At 43.6% G+C, this 23,829-nt stretch overlaps 1 protein-coding gene across 1 annotated transcript; it reads left to right on the forward strand.

Annotated features, from left to right (window-relative positions):
• The first annotated feature begins 615 nt into the window (after positions 1–615).
• On the forward strand, positions 616–23,180 carry LOC137288261 (chromatin modification-related protein MEAF6-like). Its single transcript, XM_067820728.1, has 7 exons — positions 616–820; positions 4,227–4,342; positions 19,294–19,384; positions 20,110–20,143; positions 20,712–20,922; positions 22,166–22,196; positions 22,460–23,180. Exons 1-7 carry the CDS (start codon positions 740–742, stop codon positions 22,469–22,471), a joined length of 576 nt encoding a protein of 191 aa, XP_067676829.1. The 5' UTR covers positions 616–739; the 3' UTR covers positions 22,472–23,180.
• The last annotated feature ends 649 nt before the right edge of the window (positions 23,181–23,829 follow it).

The raw sequence follows: 23,829 nt of genomic DNA on the forward strand, positions 1-23,829 counted from the left end.
ATTTGGCGTTAAATATGTAGTGAAGACTATGTGTAGCACGGACGAGACACGATCGAGGTATATCTAATCTATTATATGGTGTCTGGGTGTAGACTCCAAGTTGTGGCGTGGCATAGTTTTTTCTTTTTTTACGGTTTATGGATGTGTCGCGAACTAATAAAATGTCACTCTGTGACTTTCAGTTTATCTTCTGTTGTACATTTAGCTTTGAGTTGGGGGTCGTTTTCTATCTATTTATATTTGTTGCTGTTTTAGGAGAGAAGTGGGATAGTGGTATCTTAAAATCCAGCAATGTCTTTCACACACAATAATCGGTAATATCCGTCGAGATTAAACGATCGAGGCTTCTTATCAACTGAAAGTCCCAACACTTTTTCCAGTTGTAATCTAAACGAAATAACGATCCTCGACTCGCAGTTTCAGTTCAACTCGCTTGAAAAACCAGATGTCTTTAAATATAAAATGCGTGTAAATCGGTTGCTTCGTCCTCAACACTCAACATTGTTCGGTTATTCCCGACGCATTTGTGTCTATTTCGTGTTATTCCGGGACAACCCGAATACCGAGATTACGAAATGGGGCGAGTGCTGACGAATAGCCTGCCTCGGAATGAAACGAATGTGGACGAGTGCGCGCTCTGGAATCAAGCTCCGTTCAGCGCGTGTCGATCGTATTGGGTATCAACACGGAAGCCATATTATCCCTGTTGGGAGCTCTCTCTTGTCAAACTAGTCTAAAAATGGCCGCCATGAAGAATACTCACCCAATAGATACCCGTGCGGAATTAGTCGAGTTAGTGCGGCGGCGAGCAGAAATTGCTGTGAGGAACTTAAGTGTTGTGGACTAGGGCAATGTTTCTATTCACGTGTACGATACAGGCATCATTGATCTGTATTTTATGATGGAAATGTGTCGTCAACACAATCCTTCTGTCAGATTTTGACAGAAAACAAATCTTCACAACCTGACTAAAAGCTATAATTTGGTCGCAAAGCGGCCTTTCAATGGACTGCCTCCAATGGACTTAGGTCTCCATATGTCTTTCAACTAATTAGCGACTTGAAACAACCTGTAATAATCATGGGACGTGAGAAGTATCATACATTCTTGGTAGTCCTTATCAAAATTACTAAATATTTTCATCAGAACCCACTTCTTGACGCACGTATGGCCTCCATTTGCCTCCCGAGGTTCCACTGAGTCATATTATCAATATGATTATCAACTTCAGAATCCTGTCAGTTTCAATAAGAAACTAGGCATGCAAACATGGTCAAATTGAGATAATGATCAAATGTAAGTTGTTATATTGGGGATTACACATTTCACTAAGTGACAGATTTTAGGACATTTTGTGGATAGCGTTCAACCTGGCAATGAGGGGATCACTCTTGACATGTCAGACTGTAGAATCAATTCCAGGATGGGATTCAGCCCCCCAAAAGTAATAGAATCAGTGTGTAATTTTGAAAGTGTAATCCCAACTTAATGACGCCCATGCATAAGAAATACAAGTTTTGTATCCAAAGAGGAAACAAACTTGAAACTCTAAATTGATTTCAATGTTTGGCATGTAGTGAAGCCTCATGGTGTTATCAATCATTTTTGTATTGTTCTGGAAGGCCTGAGTAAGTCCACACCAACAGAATCACCAAAACACGCCATACCAATGAACATATGGAATCATGCACACACTTCTTGTGAAATAGAACATACATGAATTGTCACCATCATTGGTGGGTATACGACTGCACAAAAGTTAGGTCTATCCTTCCTTGTTCAACAATGCCACAATTGACTTAAAAAAACCAGGCGATCAGACGTTTTGAAGCTGGAGTTTCTGTCATTTTGTTGTAAACATGACCATGATTTACTGTCTCCAGCATCAATACAACGCTACATGGAACTATAGATGACCTTCCATGGAGTGGTCGTCGAACGGTCACCACCCCTAGACAAGATCAGTACATTTCCAGTCAACACCGTCAAGATCCATTTTTGTCAATTCCTTTATCTTTTGAAAACTTAATTGTCATCGGTCTTGGTAACCAATGAAATGTCTTCACTCATTTTTTTGTTTATCTGACCCAATTTGTATTTCCTGTATTTAATTTTAAAATGACATACACATATTCTTAATACTTGACTTGTGTTACTTTAGTGTGTGAGTAGATGATATATTTGCTATATTTTAACTCAAGTCGATTACAAAGATTGATTATGCACCCTTCACATGCAAATGAATAGAGTGTCAGGTATCCCATTTAAAGGAAACATTAACTTAACATGATTAGCCAGTTATTTTTGCTGGACACAGTATTGGATGAATAATTTGACAAGTCCCTATGGATGGTCAACTTATTTATTGTCAGTTTGTGCTATATATATTAGGATAACCATTCTCAGGCATCATAACAGTATAGGTATCTATACTAAAACTTCGCTGTTGCACAGTACAGAAGGTGATCATCCATAGAGATTTGTCATTCCTTTTACTGACAACTTTTAGAGTGCCTCTCAAACACTTCAGCTATTTCAGTTATTTGTATATGTTAACTGACATTGTCAAGTGTTTAAGTTTCACATGGCACAACAATAACATTGCAGATTGTCTTCCTGTTTATGATGCTGATTGACAGATAATATTAAAATCTAAGATTTGAAAAGGTAGCTATGATTATTGAGAATAATGTAGTATAAGTTACAATTTTAGACAGATGTTCATGTAAACATTAAATGTAGAATGGTAGGAGTACTCTATAGCATAGTCGCATCATCATGTTAAAAGTATGCATCAGTTTCTCATTTCCAAGTTGTCATAATTGCTCACTTATTGGGAAAATTGTTTGTAGTACAAATGGGAAATGAAATATTTTTCTTAGTAAAAAGACTCTTGTTGTTAATCCAAGTCTAATGTGTAGAAAATGATGTGTTCAATTTTTATCATCATTCAAATTAATGCTGAATACTTCAATAACATAAATCAGACATTTCATTGTGGTGTTTCATTCCAGTTTGTATATTTACTCTGAATTACCTGATTATTGGAAAATACTTTGTATGGCTAATTTGTTTCTTGTCTAAGAGCAAAATATGTGCATTTTTTAAACTTTGGAGGGCCTTTTTCACACAGTCTTAAACTTTCTAGGTAAATATGCTGTTTAGATGTGGATTTAAAACATCATGCTTTTGATATGCTGAAATATGATACATACAAATGATTAATTAGATTTGCTTGCTTTTATACAGAATATTTGAAGAGTAATTGATTTGAGAAAAGGTGTCGATAGGCAGTGTATTACAAAGGATGACAGGATGTCAGTGTGGAAAATGTGGAAATATGGGAAAAAATAATTTTGTACATGTACCATTCTTTGAACTAGTATACAATACTTCGGTCAAAGTAATTCATAATTTCATTATGTTTTCATAGCTTTATCTTGAAAACAGATGCAAGATTAATGATGTGATGTTAAGCAAGAATCAGTCTCTTTCTAATTATTTTTCAACAATGATAATATTCTCCTTCTTCATCAATCCATCCTGTCATTTTACTTGTATGAAAAATAACCGTCTATATCTCTTCCTGTGGTTTCAGATTCATGTTTCGATCAGAAGTAGGTGGAGGTTATATAAATTAGATTTGAAACCAGGATCAGCACACATAATGTTGCAAGGTTAAGCAGTGATCATGATGATGAAGAAGGTGCATGTTTTAATACACATCACAGTTATCTTTGAACTTTATGGGATTAAATAAAAATTTGTGTTATATTTACTGCAGTTGGAAAGGTTTTCCAAATTTTCAGCTTAAGAGAAACTGAACTTGAATATTGTTGAAGACCACACTTTACTTATATATTTGAAAATAAGATCAACATGTTGTTCATCACTGTCTTTAGTACTCATGAAAAACATATTGTATGATAGTCCTAGGTATATCTGCATCAAAACCTTACATGTTTACTGATTCATTGAACACTTTGTACAAGACTTTTCGCTTATACACAGCCCAACGCAAAGCTGCCAAGTGTCATAAATCATTAAATCTGAGCAAAGAAATACATGCGATGGATAGGTTATATAGGGCACTGATACTTTTCAGTGAGTGAGGCAATGGTTGATAGTTGAGATTGGAATGTTTTGTTATGAAATTGGATAAATGTTTTTTTTTTCTGTTTCTGATTGTTGTATCTTGTAATGAAGCTAAATATTGAATGTTACAGGATACACTGGCAAACCTTGAGCGTCAGATATACGCATTTGAAGGAAGTTACCTGGAGGACACACAGTTGTATGGCAACATCATCCGCGGCTGGGACCGATACCTCTCCAACACCAAGTAGGAATACTGTCTTAGCTTAGTGGTTAAAATGTTTACTCATCACACTGAAGGCCCAAGTTAGTAGTATAGGGAATGACAGTTCTAAAACACTTTCAAGAAATGTCTCTACAAAGCCTTATTTAATAAATAAGGCTTTGGTTGGGACCTTAGATCTTGCTACTATTACCCCTACTACAAAAAGGTTGGGTGCCTATGAAACAGTTTACCGTGTATTGGTTGGAGGTAACACTGTGCCGTACGGTACGATCAATAATTCTTCTCTTACAAACCCCCTACCCGGCCCACCCCTCAAGTAGTACAAGTTAGGTTCGTCGGCTTTCATATCCACTTTATCTATGTTGTAAGTTTTGACTGACCATATAGGATCGGTGGCCCGCTTACGGCTATCGCCCTCGTGTTCCCCTACTACTTAACGTTTGTGCCTATGTCATGTTTACATCGATGAAACAGTTTAACGTGAACCGCCTACGATCTCTTTGGTGTTCATAATAAAGGCTTGCTGGGCTTTTTGTATCCCCTGTTCTATGTACTTTTTTTTCTCGTCCTCGCTGATAGCAGACTTACGAGACTTGGATCGAATATCTTGTTTCATTCCGTTATATTTTTTGAGTTCAGAGAGGATTGAACGAAACTCCTCTTCTGAGATCTTACTGTCAGAGAGTGCCGTGGAAATTCGCTCACTCACTGTGTTCAGCTTTGCTTCGGCCAGAACCCTGATCTCGTCGTGTTTCAATGCCTTACGATTAAGCCTGCGTGATACTAACTTAAGCGCCAACCCTGCCAACCCTGCCACCCCAGCTGTTATTTCAATACCTAGCACTATAGGTGCAGCCACGATGGTAGCTAACAACCCAACGCCTGCCGCCCCTAGTCCCATGCTGGTTGCCATAAGGGTAGTGTCAGCCCCGTCCACGATATTGAAAGCTCTATTATACTTTTTACATAGTGCTTTCCGCGTGTCACGGTCTTGTTCTAGTTGACGTTTCACATCACATAACTGCCTCAAGCGGAACCCATCTACGGTTTCCAGCGTCTTCGCTACTTCCTCTACGACTGGGTACAGACCCATCCTATAATGTATATTTTGAAAGATATTTTAATTGGGTTTCAGTTAAAACTCTATCAATGAATTTGAAGTCTACAAGTTCTAGACTATTAGTCAGGGTAATAGGTGAGAGGCTAATAGAATTTCCTGTTGTAATAGAAACCCCAAGGAGGCTTATTAAGTGGTTTATAGGACCCGTGGTATCCTGTTGTATAACAATACGACAATATTCGCCTTTGTGTATGCTAAACCAGTGTATATACACCCCAGGTAAAATTTGGTGTACTATTGGGGGGTCTCCATTGTCTGAATACTCAAAGAAGACTTCTATGATGAGTGTGAAAGGGGGGAATATTATTTCAGGATTACTAAATGTTAATTTATTTTCGAATGAAGACGCTAACCCATTTTTGTAAGTTTTTATTAATCCCCTCTCCGGAATGAAATCCCCGGGCCAGATACCGTTGTTCCTAATCTTAGAGATACGCCCCAATTCGGTTAATGTGATATAAGGTGAGGCGAGTGTTAAGTTGATCAGCCATTTGGGCTCTTTAAAATCTGATAACGACACCCGTTTGTACACGTTGTCTTTGAATTGCAGGATGTATAATTCATCTTCCTCACCAGGCTGATCGAATCCCTCCGTATCTCCTAGGTCGTTAAGCGTAGTGTTGGGACGATGACTGGTCATTATTATACTATTACGATATAATTTCCAACTGGTTTTCTGATAATAATTCAGGGGTGAACTTCATACCCATGAAGTGTATGTTGTCAGGCAGGAAGATATTGATTAGTGATATCTTGTTTTCCACGATCACGTTGACCCCCTGCAGACTGGTGTTGGAGCCGACACCCACCCGCACGTAAACGTTGCAAACTTGATACTGGTGTCGTTTCACCCACCCGAGTTTGATCCCCTTCACGATCTCGACATCATTCCCCGATGGTTCCCCTAGGTAGACTTTGATGATCAGTGTTGAGTTTGCCGGTAGATCCTCTAGTATAGTGACCACACCTTCGAATTCAGACACCAACTGCAATTTCACGTTTTGTATGGCCGGTTTACTCGATAGCATGTGGGCTGCTATAGTGTTGACTGGGCTGACGACTACGCTACGTCTCTGAGTTGGGACGTAAGCCACGAGCAGGGTTCCATTGTTCACGACTTTGTTTAGGTGGTTGTCTTTGTTATCCGTAAACACGTAAGGGGAGACGAGTCTAATATTGAGAAACCAGTCGTTATCGGGTAACAACACCCACTTGTCATCTTCGGTGAAGACGAGCATATATGGCTTGTTTCGGGCGACGGTAGTGCTCTCAACATCGTCTAAGTCGAACAGTTTACCCCCGAACGATGGGTATATTATCCAATTATTATTACCGGTGTTGACAAGGGCGTACTTAGTGTTGACTGTTGCTCTTGTGGTATCTACTATATCACTTAGGGTTCCACCGGAGGTGACTTCAACGCGTTTGTAAATGTTGTTTTTCAGTTGCAAGGCGTACGATTTACCATCTACTCCGGGAGCGTCGAAACCGCGCGTGTCTCCAAGGTCGGAGAGCCCGATATTGACGCATTTTTTCACTCCGGGCCCTTGTGCGCTGGTCATTTTACATGAAGCGTTAAGCTGAGGTATCCTATATTTACAGGATTATGATTTATATCTAACACCGATATTGTCAGCTCAGGTATGTTGCCCTGGGTTAATCTCTTATACTGCCGTGGTGAAAACGACTCAGTTCTACCGTCGTTGTATTTCTCAGTTTTCACCGGCACTGCTCTCAGTATAGTGGAAGGGTGACCTCCTTGAATGTTGTACGTTGTGCTCACCTGACCGAGATGAATGTACAGCTCTCGGTACGGTACTAGATCGGGTAACTTCGTGCCTGTGACGGTTGTTGTTGGTTTTATCTCGTCAGGAGACATACCGAGTATCCTCGCTAATGGTCGGCCGAGTCTCAAGGGGTTTCTTCCGTTGTTGATTAACACCACTGTACCGTTTGAGTCGTTCATCTTGAGTTCGGCTCCAAGGGGTTTGAAGACCTCGTCGTTTAGAGAGCACACGCTGTAGTAGCCGTCAGTTATCTGGCTGCGAGTTCCACTGACGAACAGCTTATTGTTGCTGATGTTGATGTTAGTCCATTGCGGTAGGTAGGTGATATCGCAGAGTGCGACTTCGAGTTGACCTGACGTGTTATCGATCGCGTGCGTCAGCTGAACGGCTTCACCGCTCGTTATTCCTGGAAGTGTTATGTACATATTACATATATACTTATTATATAATAGTTTTAAAATGTATTCCCCTGGTGTGTTTTACCCTAAACTGGACGTAGATTTCTCCACCATGAAGATCGTGGTTGCTCCTGGGTTGTATTTCAATGCCAAGTTTATAGATATGCCTGATAAGTATAAGCTTTCGGTGACTAACGTCAAGGCAGTCCACGCTTGGTTCAACAACCCTATGCAGTTCTGGCAGAATCAATTCAACTTTGCCGTGTGGTGCGCTACAACGGGGTGTGGTGTGACATTGACCGACACTCGGCATGGACCGCTGAGTCAGTCTGTGTTCAAGTTCCACGTGTACTACCAGGTCAGACGTATCCTTAAAGAGATCAGCGCCCCCCTCCCACAGGACAAAGCGTGGGACGCAACAAACAACCCGTACGATAGACGGGCCTACGAACGTATTTGCAACGAATTCGAAATAAACCCGAAGACGGATTGGCGTTTGCCGGGGCCGAACCACGGGTTGGGTATTCCTTACAGTGATGGGTTCGCGGCAAAAGCATTTAACCAATATATACTATCACACTTTATGAAACGAAAAATGTTTAGTTCGGATAGTTTTTTCCATATAATACAGGATCTTGTTCATAAACCTGCCAAATATGGGCCACAACCAGTGAAAGATGCTAGTGATGATTTAGTGAGACGAGGTATACTTAAGCAGGGCTATGCTTTGTCAAGTAATGAATGGAGGGATGATCGTATGGACTTTAAAGGTGGTGTTGCTTTCAAAATCCAGAAAGTGGAGCAGTCAACCGCAGACGGGTGGAAAATGTTCATGCTGGACACGTCGAAAGGGTTTACTCATGCCGGGGTAGTCAGGTTGAACGACTCGATTCGAACGTACGTGTGGGCGCTGTTGGGCGCGCAGTCGCAAACGCGTTCCAACATCATCGGTAAGGGAACTGCTTACGACGCTCAGAAACAGTTCGTTGTCAACGTTGAGGATGCTATCAATTCTCCAGTTGATCTCCCGCGGGCTATCGAACGCTACCAAAACGTGTTAGAATACGCCAGGTCGAAAGTCGACTACGTGTTCGGCGTGGGGTTGTACATGGCTCCGAGTGATATGCAACTGAGAGTAAAAAAAGTGGTGGGTTATAACAACAAAATAGTCATAGCCACGGCGGACCAAAAGTTGGGTATCAACCCCGATATTAACACCGCCTATATCCCACACATCCCACCACGTGAAAAGGGTATAGTGGCGCCACCCCCGGAGTCTAAAGTTCATGTGCCCCCCACACACCCCCATATACATGTGGGGGTACCCCCCTATCAGCAGCATATTGATAATAAAACGGCCCTGGCGGTTGGTGGGGTAGCTTTGGGACTTATTTGGTTAAAAATTTCTTAGCCGCTACGTACACCAGACCCGCCACGGCGACGATGGCTGCCCACATGTTTTGACTGAGCCACATGGCAGTTTTAGCCAGAGCGCCCAACAACCACGAGACGATGCTACCCAGGATGCCGGGAAGGGCTTCGGCGGCTTTACCAGCCAGTTTAGCTAGGCCTTCCCCGAGTTTTTTTATCCAGTCTTTAACACCACCGCCTGTGGGAGTTCCGCCGCCGCCAGGTGTGGGGGGTGTGGGGGTTCCTCCCACCAGTGACACCACCAGGGTTGATATGATGAAACCCAATGCAGTCAGAATGCTGGCGATGGTGATCCCTTGCTCCCGGAACAATATCCGAATCCTGTCTGCTAACGTGGTGTCTCGGTGGAGGACTTGATTGATGGTTTCGCGTATACGGCTGACCTGGGATCGAAGCTTTTCTTTGAAGGAGGATGCTGTCTCCAGCCAGACCTTCTTTTCCTCTTCCAAATCACGTATTCGTTTCTCGATGGGGGCTTTCCGAGCCTCGTCCTCAGTTTCACCGAGTTTTTTCCTTTCATAAGCGATGTGGTCGTCTATCTCACTCATTTTGGCCGTGCTTTTCCAGAGATGACCACGAATGGTTTGCATTAACAGGTCCAACCCCCGCAGTTCCCGAAAGGTACTTTTGAGCCCCGGGAAGGGCTCGTTCTCGTAGTCGGCCAACACCTTTTTAATATCATAAGTCATGTTTTGATCCGATGGGGCGTCCCTGATGCCTTCCAGACTTTGAACTAACTCCGGAGGAATCTTAGGTCGCGCGCCACCGTAATCTCTGAAGCCTAGTTTATCGCGGATAAAGTCAATCCCATATCGATTTTTCAGTGTTGATAAGGCAAGCGGTTCTCTCTGGCTTTTTGTCATGAGATCAGTATCCGGGTGAGACTTCAAACGTAGCGCGCCATCGATGATGGTAAAATCGGAATAGTACCTTCCCGGCGCCTTGATGTTGTCTTTCTTTTCAACTTTGTTGTAATAATCGTCAACTGCGCCCTTAATGAGTTCGGCCCTTTGCTTCGATAATGAGGTCTCAACTGCGTCGACAGCCGGCTGTAGGCCCGTACTGAATGAGGTCTCCTGGTCATCATCGAATGCCTGGGCACTAGCGCCCGGCATCTCCGTCATATCTATGTCTTCATCCATTAGTATTAAAAATATATTTCTTTTATATAACAATGTACGGTAGAAAATTAGATCCTTTCAGAAGATTGAGAGAGCCATTAGGAGCCAGAGCCGTGCGACAGTCGGTGACCATCACCAACAATCCCAGCAAGATAGACCAGAGTCAAACTCTGCTGGTTAGATTTCCAAACCTTGGTGAGAATGACCTCATTGTACCAGGCACTGTTCGACTGGCGTTCAATATCACGTTGACCTCCGACAACGACAAACGCGAGCTAGTGCGGAACGTGGGTCGAGCTATCATCAAGAAAACGACCGTCAAGATCAGCGGTAACGAGGTGCTGAGCATCGACGACAGCGACGTGTTTCACTGCTACGGGGATCTCTGGAAAAGCGAGGGAGAACGAGTCAATGATGTGTACCAGGGTATCAGCAAATCAACCCGGTCGCGTATAGGGTATGCCTTCACGCAAGACCAGCTAGACAAGCTATCGGACGGTGAAAAAGCCATCGCTCGAGCATACGGGAATCGATTCTGCGTGCCGCTCGACTTCGAGTTGCTCACGGGACACGCGCCGTTTTACCAGGCCGCGCTGGGTGATAGGCTCGAATACGAGCTCACGTTTAACGACTATAGCAAAGTAGTGCGTACGCCGAACGGTGATGAGGCCAGTTATGCCATAGACAACATCTCTCTGGAGTTCGACATGGTCACTAGCCCGGAGCTGGCCAGGCAGGTTCGAAGCCAGTACTCTGGGAAGATGGCTATCCTGTACGATCGCGTACTGAGACATAGATCAGTCGTGCGAGATAAGAGCGACACTGTGTGGAATATCAACCTGAACGTGCCGGCGCGATCGATGAAAGGTATCCTGGTCGTCCCCGTGGAGGATTACGAGCCATTCCGGAGGGACAGCGAGAAGTTTTTCAATCCCGAGATTGAAAAGGTGGAAGTGACCATCGAGGGCGTGCCCAACCAGCTGTTCAGTCATGGTATGAGACCACACCAGCAGTGGGATGAGATAAAAAAGCTACCAGTGGGGGCCCAACATTATATAACAAAGGACCTGGACCTCGGCTCCGTGCAGATCGGTGAATACCTGACCACCAAGTACGCCCTATGGTTGGACATGCGATCCACGGATGATGATAAACTGCACGGTAGCGGGCGCCGTATAGATAACGGCAGCGAAGGGATAACCATCCAGATTACTAAGAAGGCTCAACCCGCTGGTAAGTTGAAATTATATCTGTACGTTATTATGGACGCGCAACTTAATATAGACAATGGGAGATTCGTGCAAGCCATCTACTGATGGGGGGTACCCCCCCACACCCCCCAACAATAAACAAGACCCCCACACCCCCTGGGGGTACCCACAACTACCCACTGACCCACACTGCGCCATAGTGTGCGGGCAGACTGGCTGTGGGAAGACCGTTTTCGTGTTGGATATGTTGGAGGGTTACTACAAGGATGTGTTCGATAACATCGTTATCATGTGCCCTACTCTGAGCATGAATAAAACGTACGCGCGACCTTGGGTGATGACGGACCCGGACGTACACAAAATCGACCCTGGAACACGCCTGCAGGACTGGTTGAAAGCTCTTCACGAGAAATTTAAAGGGGAACCGACGCTGTTCATACTGGACGACTGCAGCGCTAATCGCGAGATAACAAAAAAGAGAGACATGCTATCGTACCTGGCCTTCTCCGGCCGGCATGCAAATCACAGCGTCTGGGTGCTAACGCAGAAGTTCAACTCGGTGTTGAAAGACCTCAGGGAGCAGACGCGATGGGTGGCCTTATTTCACTGCAAGGACAGGGATTCGTTCGAGGAGTGTTTGAGAGAGAACGATGTGATGAGCAAATTAGAACGGGAACGGGTGAAGAAACAGCTCGCTGAAACTAAACACGCTAAGCTCGTGCTAAAGACCGACCAACCAGTAGCATATATAGTATGCTAAGCAAAGCTAAGCAAAGCTAAGCAAAGCTAAGCAAAGCTAAGCAAAGCTAAGCATATAGCTATGATATTTGAAGTATTTGTCGTGTGCAACTTAACCTTCATTTCACTGTGTTTTGTCTGCATCGGGTATTATATAGTTAAAACTAAATCTTACTTGTTATATTATAAGATGGAGTGTGAGGAATTGCTCGAACAGTTGGGGGTCTCCCCCACGCCGCCGGCAGCCCCACTGGGGGTGTGGGGGATTCCCCCAAGCGAGAGAAACTGGTGGCGTTGGCTGTTGGCGGCAAAGCCAAACATTACTTTGGAGACTACACTCCGGATAAAATTCACAAAATGTCAGCCGAAGAAATCGATAAGCTGTACGCTAGATACGAGTCCCGGCTCGGAGCAGAAATGACAAAGACAATAGGATCGGCTATGACCCAGATATACACCGGTATTGTATCACACTTCCTTCCCATTCCACCAGAGCGCCGACTTTACCTGTGGGAGGACCTCGAGAAAGACCCTTTTATCGAACACGCCGTGAGCTCTATCAGCTGCGGGCTGTACCACAAATATGGTATGTTGTTGGCTCCAGTGACGGCGGCGATTATCACGGCAAAACATTGTCAATTTGAGAGAAAGAATAATAATAATAGTATAGATGGATGCTGCACAGGAAACCCCAGTGGAGGTACCCCCAACAGTGATGGAAGTGACTCCTTCACAGGAGACCAGGGAACCAGTGGGGGAAGTGGCCCCTTCACAAACAGTAACCAGACAGAAGAATCCTAAGAGAGTAGCTGCCGGTAAAAAACGGTGGTGTAACCAACATAAAGTGACCAACCCCCGACTGTTGTTGGCTGTAGGCGTAACTGCTGCCTTGGCTATCTCGTGGTTATATACACGTGAGGGACGTGAGGTGGTACCTGAGGTGGTAACCCCCACTGTTGGGGGTGTGGGGGGTACCCCCACCGTCGACCCGCATATCATGTTATAATTTTAATATTTTATATCATATACATAATGTCTGAGGGGAAAACGTTCGTCAACGACGCATACCACGCCACAGTGGTCGCCAGTCTAGCCGTAGGGTACGCTCGGTTGACTAAAATGGTGCTTAAACAACCAACTATCAAGCTAGATTTCAACCTGCAGGATATGGGTATGCTCATAATGAACCTTGGTATGGCGATGGCCACAAAAGACATCCTAGTAAAACAAGGAATAATACCTGATAATATAATGAAATAAATATAGGGATGGCCACGATAGCTATGATGGTCGGTGGGGCGTTAGTGAATGCCCTGGCATTTTCCGGGAGTAATTTCCTCTTCTCGAAACTACGAGATGGGGCTGAAATACAGGAAGAAAGGAAGCGGCACGATCTCGCTACTGAGAAATTACAAAGAGCACAGGCTGAGTACGCTAAAAAACGTCTCCAGAGGATCGATTTTATTAACGAACAACTCCAGCGTGAAAACCATACCGTTCAAACATTCAACGATGTCGATGAAGCAATGAAAGAATACTACCTACTAACTGGTAAACAATTGGAACCGCTCAATAAACCCACACTCGCTCAGTACTACACACCATCCAAGGGGCAAATGAATCGTGAACTGGGCTTCATAGTGTTGGGTATAGCAGCTACTGCGTTGGTTGCAAAGCAATTAAATTAAAATACCTATATAAGTAAACATGAGACCCGCTCCATACCGATGCGAATACATACTTATGGGGAAGACCGAGGCCTGTGGTAGGAAATGCAGGAATCAGGGGTTCTGTTGTTTCCATATGGGAAGTCCTAACTACACGTGTTCTGTGTGTGGTATCGGGGTTAAAGGACACTACTGTCTATGTAAAGCTCACGGAGCGAACGTAGTCAGACATCAACTCATCTACGAGAATAAAAAAGGCTACATAAAAGAACGTAGGCGACTGCTCAAGATAGCCACTTAAGGGTTACCTCCCCTTACTGTGAACCAATTAGACATTGGTTCTCTTAGGTGTAAACACGATGTCTACTGTAAGCGAGCTCAAGCGGGTCGCAAAACAGAGAGGTGTGATCGGGTATTCTAGAATGCGGAAGTCAGCATTGTTGAGATTACTAGGTTTAGAAGCCCCTCCTACAGTAAAACAATTAAAAGCTCAAGCAAAACAGCTTGGATACACGGGTTATTCAAACCTGGGGAGAGCCGGGTTAACCGCATTGTTATCACATGCCCCCGTAGCAAAACCTCTCACTGTAAAACAACTGAAAGCCGAGGCACACGATTTGGGTTTAGGCGGGTATTCCCGTATGAGAAAACCACAGCTTGTAGAATTATTACGACAGAATAGAGCTATTGACCTACAGTTCGTGCGCACTGAGCGCGCTGTAGGCAACTATTTGAGAGGTTGGCGCATGCACATTGATAGAAACATAGACATTACAGATATCAAGCCTCTGATAGCTGATAAGGTCAACCAGGAACTAAATAACTTAGGAAGTATCAAGTTTCAGATCACAGTGAAAATGTCGCTCGATAAGCAGGTTGGGAGTACCACTGAATATGTTCAGCCTTACTTCCGAGGCCAACAAGAGGTCGCCACACATACAGAGACCATTGACACATCAATCGATACCAGTTTTCAGCAGATACGAGAATACCTAGAACGCTACACACACTTGGGGTCCGGGTGGGCTGTAGATAAAATCGATAATGTCTATCTAGACATAGCTAACTACGTGCCGTTCAGAGGCGGGGTAATACCTAGCCTTGCCTCCCTACTATAGGAACAAACATGCTATAGTAAACGTTAAGAATAGAGGAAACGATTGCCTGAGGTTAGCTATCAGGTCAGCCTTATTTCCAGCTGACACTAATCCGAACAGGCCTTCTAATTATCCCCAAGACGATGGGCTCAACTGGGATGGTATAGATGAACCCACCCCCATATCCCAGATCACTAAAGTAGAAAAACAGAATAATCTGGCTATAAATGTCTTTGGGCACGAAGGTAACACAACAATAGTACACAGGGTCAGCCCGGTGAAGGATCGCCAAGTTATCAATATATTCATGATCCAACGAGGTGAAAAGTATCACTACACGTGGATAAAACATCTCAGCCGGTTGTTGCACGACCAGTCGAAACACGATGGGGAAAAACACTTTTGTGTACGATGCCTACACGGTTTCAGTCGAGCTGATTTATTAGAATCCCACCGGGATGATTGTCAAGGTGTGGGGCAGACGGCCATACGAGTCGACATGCCTAAGGAAGGTGATAATATCTTAAAATTCAGTAACCACAAGAACCAAATGTCTGTGCCTTATATCATATACGCCGACTTCGAAGCCTTGGTGGTGGGGGAATCCCCCAGTGGTGCCGCCGGCGAGGCTCCCAGTGGTAGCTTCACCCACAAGACACAAGAGCATAAAGCCTGTTCGTTTGGATACATTGTCGTCCGTTGTGACGGGGAAACGAAAGCTCCGGTAGTGTATAGGGGGCCTGACGCGGCTGAAAGGTTTCTAAAGTGTTTGCAGGAGGAAGAAAAAATTATTAGGAATGCATTGTATAGAATAGCTCCCATGCGTATGACCCGAGTCGACAGGCTAGCTCACGCTAGTAGCACTAACTGTCACGTGTGTGACTCACCACTTAACGGTGATTCGGTGAGAGATCACTGCCACATAACTGGTAAGTATAGAGGCGCCGCTCACAGCGCGTGCAACCTCAAGCTTAAAATCAACCCTAAGACAATAAACATCCCCGTTGTCTTTCACAACTTGAGAGGGTACGACTCACACTTGATCATGCAGGCCATCGCGAAAATCGATGGTAATATAACGTGCATCCCCAACAACATGGAGAGATACATCTCCTTCAGCTTAAACGGACTTAGGTTCATTGACTCGTTTCAGTTCCTCCTGTCGTCACTCGACAGTCTGGTCAAGGCCAACAATACCTTCCCTATCACCGATCGATACACAGACGCCGAGACTAGACCCCTGCTTATGAGGAAGGGTGTGTACCCCTATGAGTACATGGATAGTTGGGCCAAGTTCACCGAGACCAGACTACCCTCTATTGACTGCTTTTATAGCAAGCTGAATGAGGCGTCCGTCTCACGAGATGATTACTCGCACGCGACTAACGTATGGAATAAACTGGGTTGTAAGAACCTGGGTGATTATCACGACCTGTACTTGAGGACAGATATACTGCTGTTAGCCGACGTGTTTGAGACGTTTAGGCGGACATGTTTCAAGCAGTATAAACTCGACCCCGCATGGTATTACACCAGCCCAGGTCTGTCGTGGGACGCCTTGCTTAAAAAGACCGGAGTTAATTTAGAATTGCTCACAGATTACGACATGCACCTATTCATTGAGAAAGGCTTGCGAGGTGGGATTTCCATGGCATCCAAACGATACGCGAAAGCAAATAATCAATACGTGAAAGGTTACGATCCTAACAAACCAACCAATCACATTCTCTACCTCGACGCAAACAACCTGTACGGCTGGGCCATGAGCCAGTATCTACCTACAGGGGGGTTCGAATGGGTACCCCACGTTGATGTTATGGGGGTTGCACCAAATTCGAACAAAGGGTATATCCTCGAGGTTGACTTAGAGTATACCAAGGAATTACACACATCACACAACAGCTACCCCCTGGCCCCCGAACGTATGAGGGTTAACCCAGACTGGATGTCTGAGTACCAACATAACTTGTCAGGTGGTCGTGTGACAGACGTTGAAAAACTCGTGCCTAACTTAATGAATAAGACCAAGTACATCGTTCACTATCGAAACCTACAGCTGTACCTGTCGTTGGGTATGAGGCTGACCAAAATACACAGGGTGCTCATGTTCGACCAGAGCCCATGGATGGAGCCCTACATCAGAATGAACACAGACCTACGAAAAAAAGCCACCAGTGATTTTGAGAAAAATCTCTACAAGCTCATGAACAACTCGGTGTTTGGTAAGACTATGGAGAACCTGAGGAAACGCGTGACCGTGAAGCTGGTTCGGTCTAGTGAGGAAGACAAGCTCAGGAGATTGATAGCCAGTCCGGCATTCAACCGTAGTAAGATATTCACAGACAACCTGGTTGCCCTACACATGAAGAAAAGCCACATAAAATTCAACCGGCCTGTTTACGTGGGGATGAGCATCCTCGATTTATCCAAACACCTGATGTACGACTTTTACTACAACGAGCTCAAGAAACAGTACGGTGACAGGTGTGAAGTGCTGTACACTGACACGGATTCCCTGCTGATGGAGATTCGAACCGAGGACGTGTACGAGGACATGAAAAAACACCTCGATTTATACGACACCAGCGACTACCCTAAGACCCATGCCCTACACAGTACGGTAAATAAAAAGGTCCTAGGTAAGATGAAGGACGAGTGTGCTGGCACGCCCATAGCCGAGTACATAGGTTTGAGACCTAAGATGTACTCCATACTGAAAGCCGACAATAGTGAGATCCGGAAGGCTAAGGGGGTTAAGAAGTATGTGGTGAAACAACACATCAAACACGCCAGATTCAAGGAAGCCCTGTTCAAGACCCGTACCTTTAGGCATAAAATGAACACACTTAGAAGTGATGGACATAAGATATACGGACTGACTATAAACAAGACGTCCCTGTCGCCTATGGACACGAAACGTTGGATAGCTATTGATGGGATAAACACATACGCGTATGGACATGAAAAAATTTGAGGCTATTTACTACAGCCCGCGTGGGTACTGGAAAGGAGCTAGCGCAGTAGATAAGCTAGCTAAAATAGCGCGAGTACCCCCGGAGGAAGCCAAAGCGTGGCTTGAAAAACAAGCCCTGTGGCAGATCTATTTGCCGGCACCACGCTACGTGCCTAGAAGGAGGTTCGGTATTAACATACCTAATAGCGTTCACCAGGCAGACCTACTGTTCCTACCCCACGACAAGAGGTACAAGTATGCCTTAACCATAGTGGACGTAGCCAGTCGTTACAAGGAAGCCGAACCCTTGGCCACGAAAGATTCGGCCCAGGTAGCCAGAGGGTTCGAACGCATATACAAACGCAGCCCGCTGACGAAGCCAACAGAGCTGCAAGTTGACCCCGGACGGGAGTTCATGGGTGCCGTGTCACAACTACTAACCAAACACGATACAAAGGTCAGGCGTGGCACGGCCGGAGCCCATCGCAGTCAAGCCATAGTTGAGAGATTTAATAGGACTTTGGCTGAGCGCTTGTTCGGCTATCAGTATGCTAGGGAGATGGCCACCCCTGGAAAACGATCGACTGAATGGGTCACGAGGTTACCTAAGGTGGTGTCGGCAATCAACCATGAAGTCACCCGTCTCACCGGTAAGAAACCGGCAGACGCTATCAAACTAAAATCAATAGTTGCAGAGTCGGCCGCTCCATTGCGTGGGAAGGAGAAACAGATACCAGATAGGGCCCTAGTGAGGTATCTATACCAGCCGGGGGAACACGAGGGCGATAGCCGTAAGCGGGCCACCGATCCTATATGGTCAGTCAAAACTTACAACATAGATAAAGTGGATATGAAAGCCGACGAACCTAACTTGTACTACTTGAGGGATGGGCCGGGTAGGGGGTTTGTAAGAGAAGAATTATTGATCGTACCGTACGGCACAGTTTTACCTCCAACCAATACACGGTAAACTGTTTCATAGGCACCCAACCTTTTTGTAGTAGGGGTAATAGTAGCAAGATCTAAGGTCCCAACCAAAGCCTTATTTATTAAATAAGGCTTTGTAGAGACATTTCTTGAAAGTGTTTTAGAACTGTCATTCCCTATACTACTAAGTTTCATTCCCCACATGGGTGCATTGTGAAGCCCATTTTTGGTCTACCCTGCCATGATAATGCTGGAATATTGCCAAAAGCAGTATGCTCACTCACGCCAACCTTTTTAATGCTTTGCTTATATGGTGCTGTTATAGTTGTTGCTGTTATTGTTATTTCATTTTGGTTTTATGCTCTTTGTAAAGTCTGTTAACTGTTAATGTATTGGTCTCTTCACAAGTAAGATACCAGCTACCTTGTTGTGTCTTGGTAAACATGTGATCTGGGTCTCCTGAATTGGAGTTGCAATGAAGTAACTGTGAGTAACTGATATTGTGTATATTTCGTCTTTCAGCCGTAACACTAACAGCAAAGCAGACAAGAGGAATCGCAAGTTTAAGGAGGCAGATCGGTTGTTTTCTAAATCATCCGTTACATCTGCTGCAGTGAGTTCTTGAGTCAGATTGTTGAAGATTATGTTGAAATTATTTGCGGTCGACTTAGCCATTGCTATCATGTGACTGATGAACTCCATGATGGCTTGGCCTTAGTCAGGATGTGTGTGACAGCCAGCAGTTGGGTGTAAAGCTGCTTTTAACAATTCCACTTGAATCATGCCATGTCAGCTTAATGTTGGAAGAAAGCTCAAAGTGTTAAGGTTTTGACATTCAGCACTATAGTGAAACCTGTGAGTATGTTTATGGTGCAGACGGGACTGTGGGGTAGTCCAGTGGTTAGAGCATTGGCTCATCATACTGAAGACATTCGATTCCCCACATAGATACCAAGTCTGAAGCCCATTTTTGGTGTCCCCTGCCATGATATTGCTGGAATATTACTAAAAGTGGTGTAAAACCATACTTACTCACTATGGTGCTGACTATTCTAGGAAAATCAGGGCAAAGAGGAATTCAAACCCAATGTCATAGTTACTGTTGTGTGCAAGAAGCACAACTCTAAATGTCAAACTGCAGGAACTTAGGTGACTAGGTAACAGTCAAGAAGCTACAGAGTTAATCATGTTTCTGTGCATGTGTGCCGGGGAATGTTGTACTGTCATATACAGAGATACAGATAACACTAGTAGCTGCTGATTGGAAAATTCTTGTATTTCAGATGCATTTTGGTGTAAGGTAAATAAATTGTACTGTGACAAGCTTTCATTTTACAGGCTGTGAGTGGTGTGGCTGACCAGCAGGAGAAACGTAAGCAAACAGTCTACCATTGTCATAAAATCCCTCCGTTAATATTGAACACAATGATAAAAATAAATTGGTAATAGGTAGTGTAATTTATATCAAACATGTTCTTTGAGTGGTTTCATGAGTCATCAACGTGTTAGCATTGTGATGAAGGCTTTGGAGTTTTCTTTTTAGTCTTTGTTAACTTTGTTCTAAGTTTAAATATAAGCTAGTACCTGTCAAACTACATTTGTGTTATCCTGTAAAAATAACTCATCATGCCCTGATTTCTTGAAACAAAGAAAGTCTGAGTTTTCACTTTAACTTTAAATAAAATTTGAGAAAATTCAATTACCAGAATGACGTGAAATCAATTTTAAACTCATAATTGGCAATTTGAGTTTGATGATTGATTAAGTTGTTGATGCAGCTGAGTTAAAAATTCAGCTGTTGAAACTGTCAAACATTTGGAAATTTGACTAAAACCTCAAGTTTTTTTTCAAGAAATTGGGGGCCAGGTGAAGTAAGTCGTGTGTTGAATATTTTTCCAACGGGACTAGTGCCATGCAATGAAATTGATGTGGCATTTCAGGAGAACCACCCAGCCCTGACTCCCAGAACAATCAGAATAGCGCCAACACACCTAACTCCACCTTGGCCTCTGCATCTGCCAATGGCAACAGCCAGTCCAGTAATGCCAGCAGCAACGGCAACCATATCCCTCCTCAGACCAATCACTCTGGCAAGGTGCTGAAGGCCAATGCTGTCAGACACAAGAAGAGCAAAAACAAGGCCAGACACAGGTGAGTTAGAACAGATGTATCAGTCATGCAACACAGATATGGCATATTAGGAGCACAGTAGTGTAGTGGTTAGCATGCTGGCCTCTCACACAAAAGGCCTGAGTTTGAATCTCGGTGGAGACCAAAATTTGTGACCTGGGTTTCCTGCTGTGTTGTGTCCCTGGGCAAGGCACTTTGTCCACATTGCACTCAGTACACCCAAGCAGATGTATGGACCAATACAGTCCAGCTTAGTAGCAGCTTTGAAAGTACAATTCCGTAAATGTAATAATATGTAGCGCATTGATGGAGTATTGTGCACTATAAGTATCCACATTATTATTATTATTTCAGTACTGTATGATATAATACAGGTATGTCATGCATTAGTCCTGTATGAGGTAATACAGTGGCTTGTTCAGAATCGCGAACGTCTGTGAGCGCTTGATCCTCAATGTCTGTGTGCCCGCAAACCATCCTTACAGCTGCCTTGCCAAGTGAACAAAGATGGCGACCATGTTTAAAGAGAAAAAATCATCATTAGTTTGCATCCACCTGACGAAGGGGCAAGGAATAGCCAAGAAACTTTGTGTAAACAACATGGAAGTTGACATCCATAACATTTTGTATTGTACACGTTTAATGTCATTTGTCACCACTCGCCCCTTTCCGTAACCTCCAATAAGAAGACCAAAAGCTATTGTCCAGGATTAACACTAGTTGGTCACAAATGGTTTAATGTAACCAATCACTCGCATCTGTTCAGGACCCATGCGAGTGCTTGCGTTTCTGAACACAGGTGTAGCATGTATTCGAACTGTATCAGGTAACACCAATTTAATATATACCAGTACTCTATGATGAAACACAGGTGTAGCATGCATTAGAAGTGTATCAGCTAACAATGGTGTAACATGCATCAGTGCAGTGTGATGTGATGGGGATAGCACACACAAGTGCTGTATTCAGTCACAGTACAGTAATAGGAGTCAAAATGTTTCAGATGGCCCATAAGTCCTGAGACATCCCTGCAAGCACTGCACTTCCAAATAAAACTTATCTTTAAAGAAGATAGCAGTATTACACTACAGTCATGCAATGTAGTCACCTGCAACTATGTTAAGAATGTTGTGACCCAGGTCAAGTCCTAGTCAGCTCATGAATTCCCATTGCACAATTAAGGCACTTCAATAACATCATGTAGTTAAAGAGCACTGAGACTGTAATTGTTGAATAACTGAAATATTCTATCTTAATGTTCCAGGCTGGAGGTGAAGCTGCGGAAAGGGAAGGAGGTAGGAGTTATGTCATGAAATGTGTTCGAATGCCAACAGACTGATCAATTTCATTTACCCATTTTCACAAGATGCAATGTGAAAACACTGGATGTTAGATATCTCCATAATTGTTTAGAAATTGTCACTGTTCTTTGTGAATAGAGCTTATTCAGACTTACATTTTTAAGAATAAGGTATTCAGGAAAGGTAATGTAGATGATTTATCCTAGAGGATAGTTCAAGTTCCGTGAAAATGAAAGTTCTGTTTTGTTTTCTGACAGGGAGGAGACTAACACTGAGGGATCATTGAGAGGTGTGATTGACTTTGATATGTTGACATCGTGGCTTACTGACCAGAACTTGACCATGTCCATCAGTGACCAGTGGGTGTCACCCTGGTCAGTTTCAGTTTTATGGAGCATGCAAGGACTTTGACTCTTTGATTTTATTGTTGTGTATATACAAGTAGACCAGCAAGTCCCAGCAGTGTCTGCAATCACTGAAGATACGCTTGACATTATGGAGGGCAGTCTTCAGATCTCTGAATGAGATGCTGTGTAAATGGTTATTTGTGACCAGAGTCTGGTTCATGTACAGGTTGTGTCCTGGCCTGCTGTTCAGTTGCCAGTAGATCTCGAGCTGCGTCATGAAATGTGAAAAGGTATTTCTCTGCACTGTAAATTGCAATCCTTGGCAATGAAAACAGCAGTTTCAGTTGATCCTTGTTCAGTTGTGGGGGTATAAAAGTATGAGATATCTTTTTCTTGAAAAAAAAAATAGAAAACAGAAGGTACGTATGTCAAAACAAATGTTTAACAACAAAAATAAGAAAATTCTCATCCCCAGTTGTTACAAATACCAGATTTGAAGGAAACAGTGACAGTTACTTTGTAATTACGATATTTTCATTTTGATAACATCATTGGGGCAGTACAGTATCCCCTTGAGTAATTACTGTTAATGTTTCCATGTTCATTGTATAATAAACAAATCAGAATGTTACTGTTTGTCCTGTTATTGTATGGGCTGAATACAGCCGTCAGTCAGGATGTGATTGCCTAACATTATAAGCATAAATAAAAGTGTCAGATCATTTTTCTTCTCAACTTGGAATAGCTATGACACCAAAACATTGCTCTTGTAAATAGGGATCAGCTGTGTCTGTGTTGCTATGGTTTCATGGATATTTCATGGAAATATGTTTTAACAAAATATGTAGCAAGAGGAATTTGGTGCAGCTAGGTCTTTATCTTGGGTTTCACCTGGTGCAAGTATGTGATCATCTCTTAATCAAGCTCTCAACAGCAAATCTTGGAGTCTAAACAGTCATACAGTGTTTTTATGGTATGTGTGTAGGACTGTCACTAGACTCAACAAAAAGATGGAATAACACAGCTTCACTTGAAGTACCTTCGAGAAGTGATATAATTTGATTCTGAGTGCGACTCATGAGGCAGTATTTCCTGCCCAGCAGGGCAACATTGCAAGCCTTTTTTCAGGTCAGATATCACAACCATAAACTATGTCTTCATGTGCTTTCACCTTCAACATGAGTACATACATACACTTTTGAAATGTAGAAAAAGTTTTAATTGAAATTATTAGTTGCACGTAATTATGGATGAAACGGATAACAAAGACCTGAGAACAT

This window comes from Haliotis asinina, chromosome 6, assembly GCF_037392515.1.
Source record: "Haliotis asinina isolate JCU_RB_2024 chromosome 6, JCU_Hal_asi_v2, whole genome shotgun sequence".
Taxonomy (NCBI): domain Eukaryota; kingdom Metazoa; phylum Mollusca; class Gastropoda; order Lepetellida; family Haliotidae; genus Haliotis; species Haliotis asinina.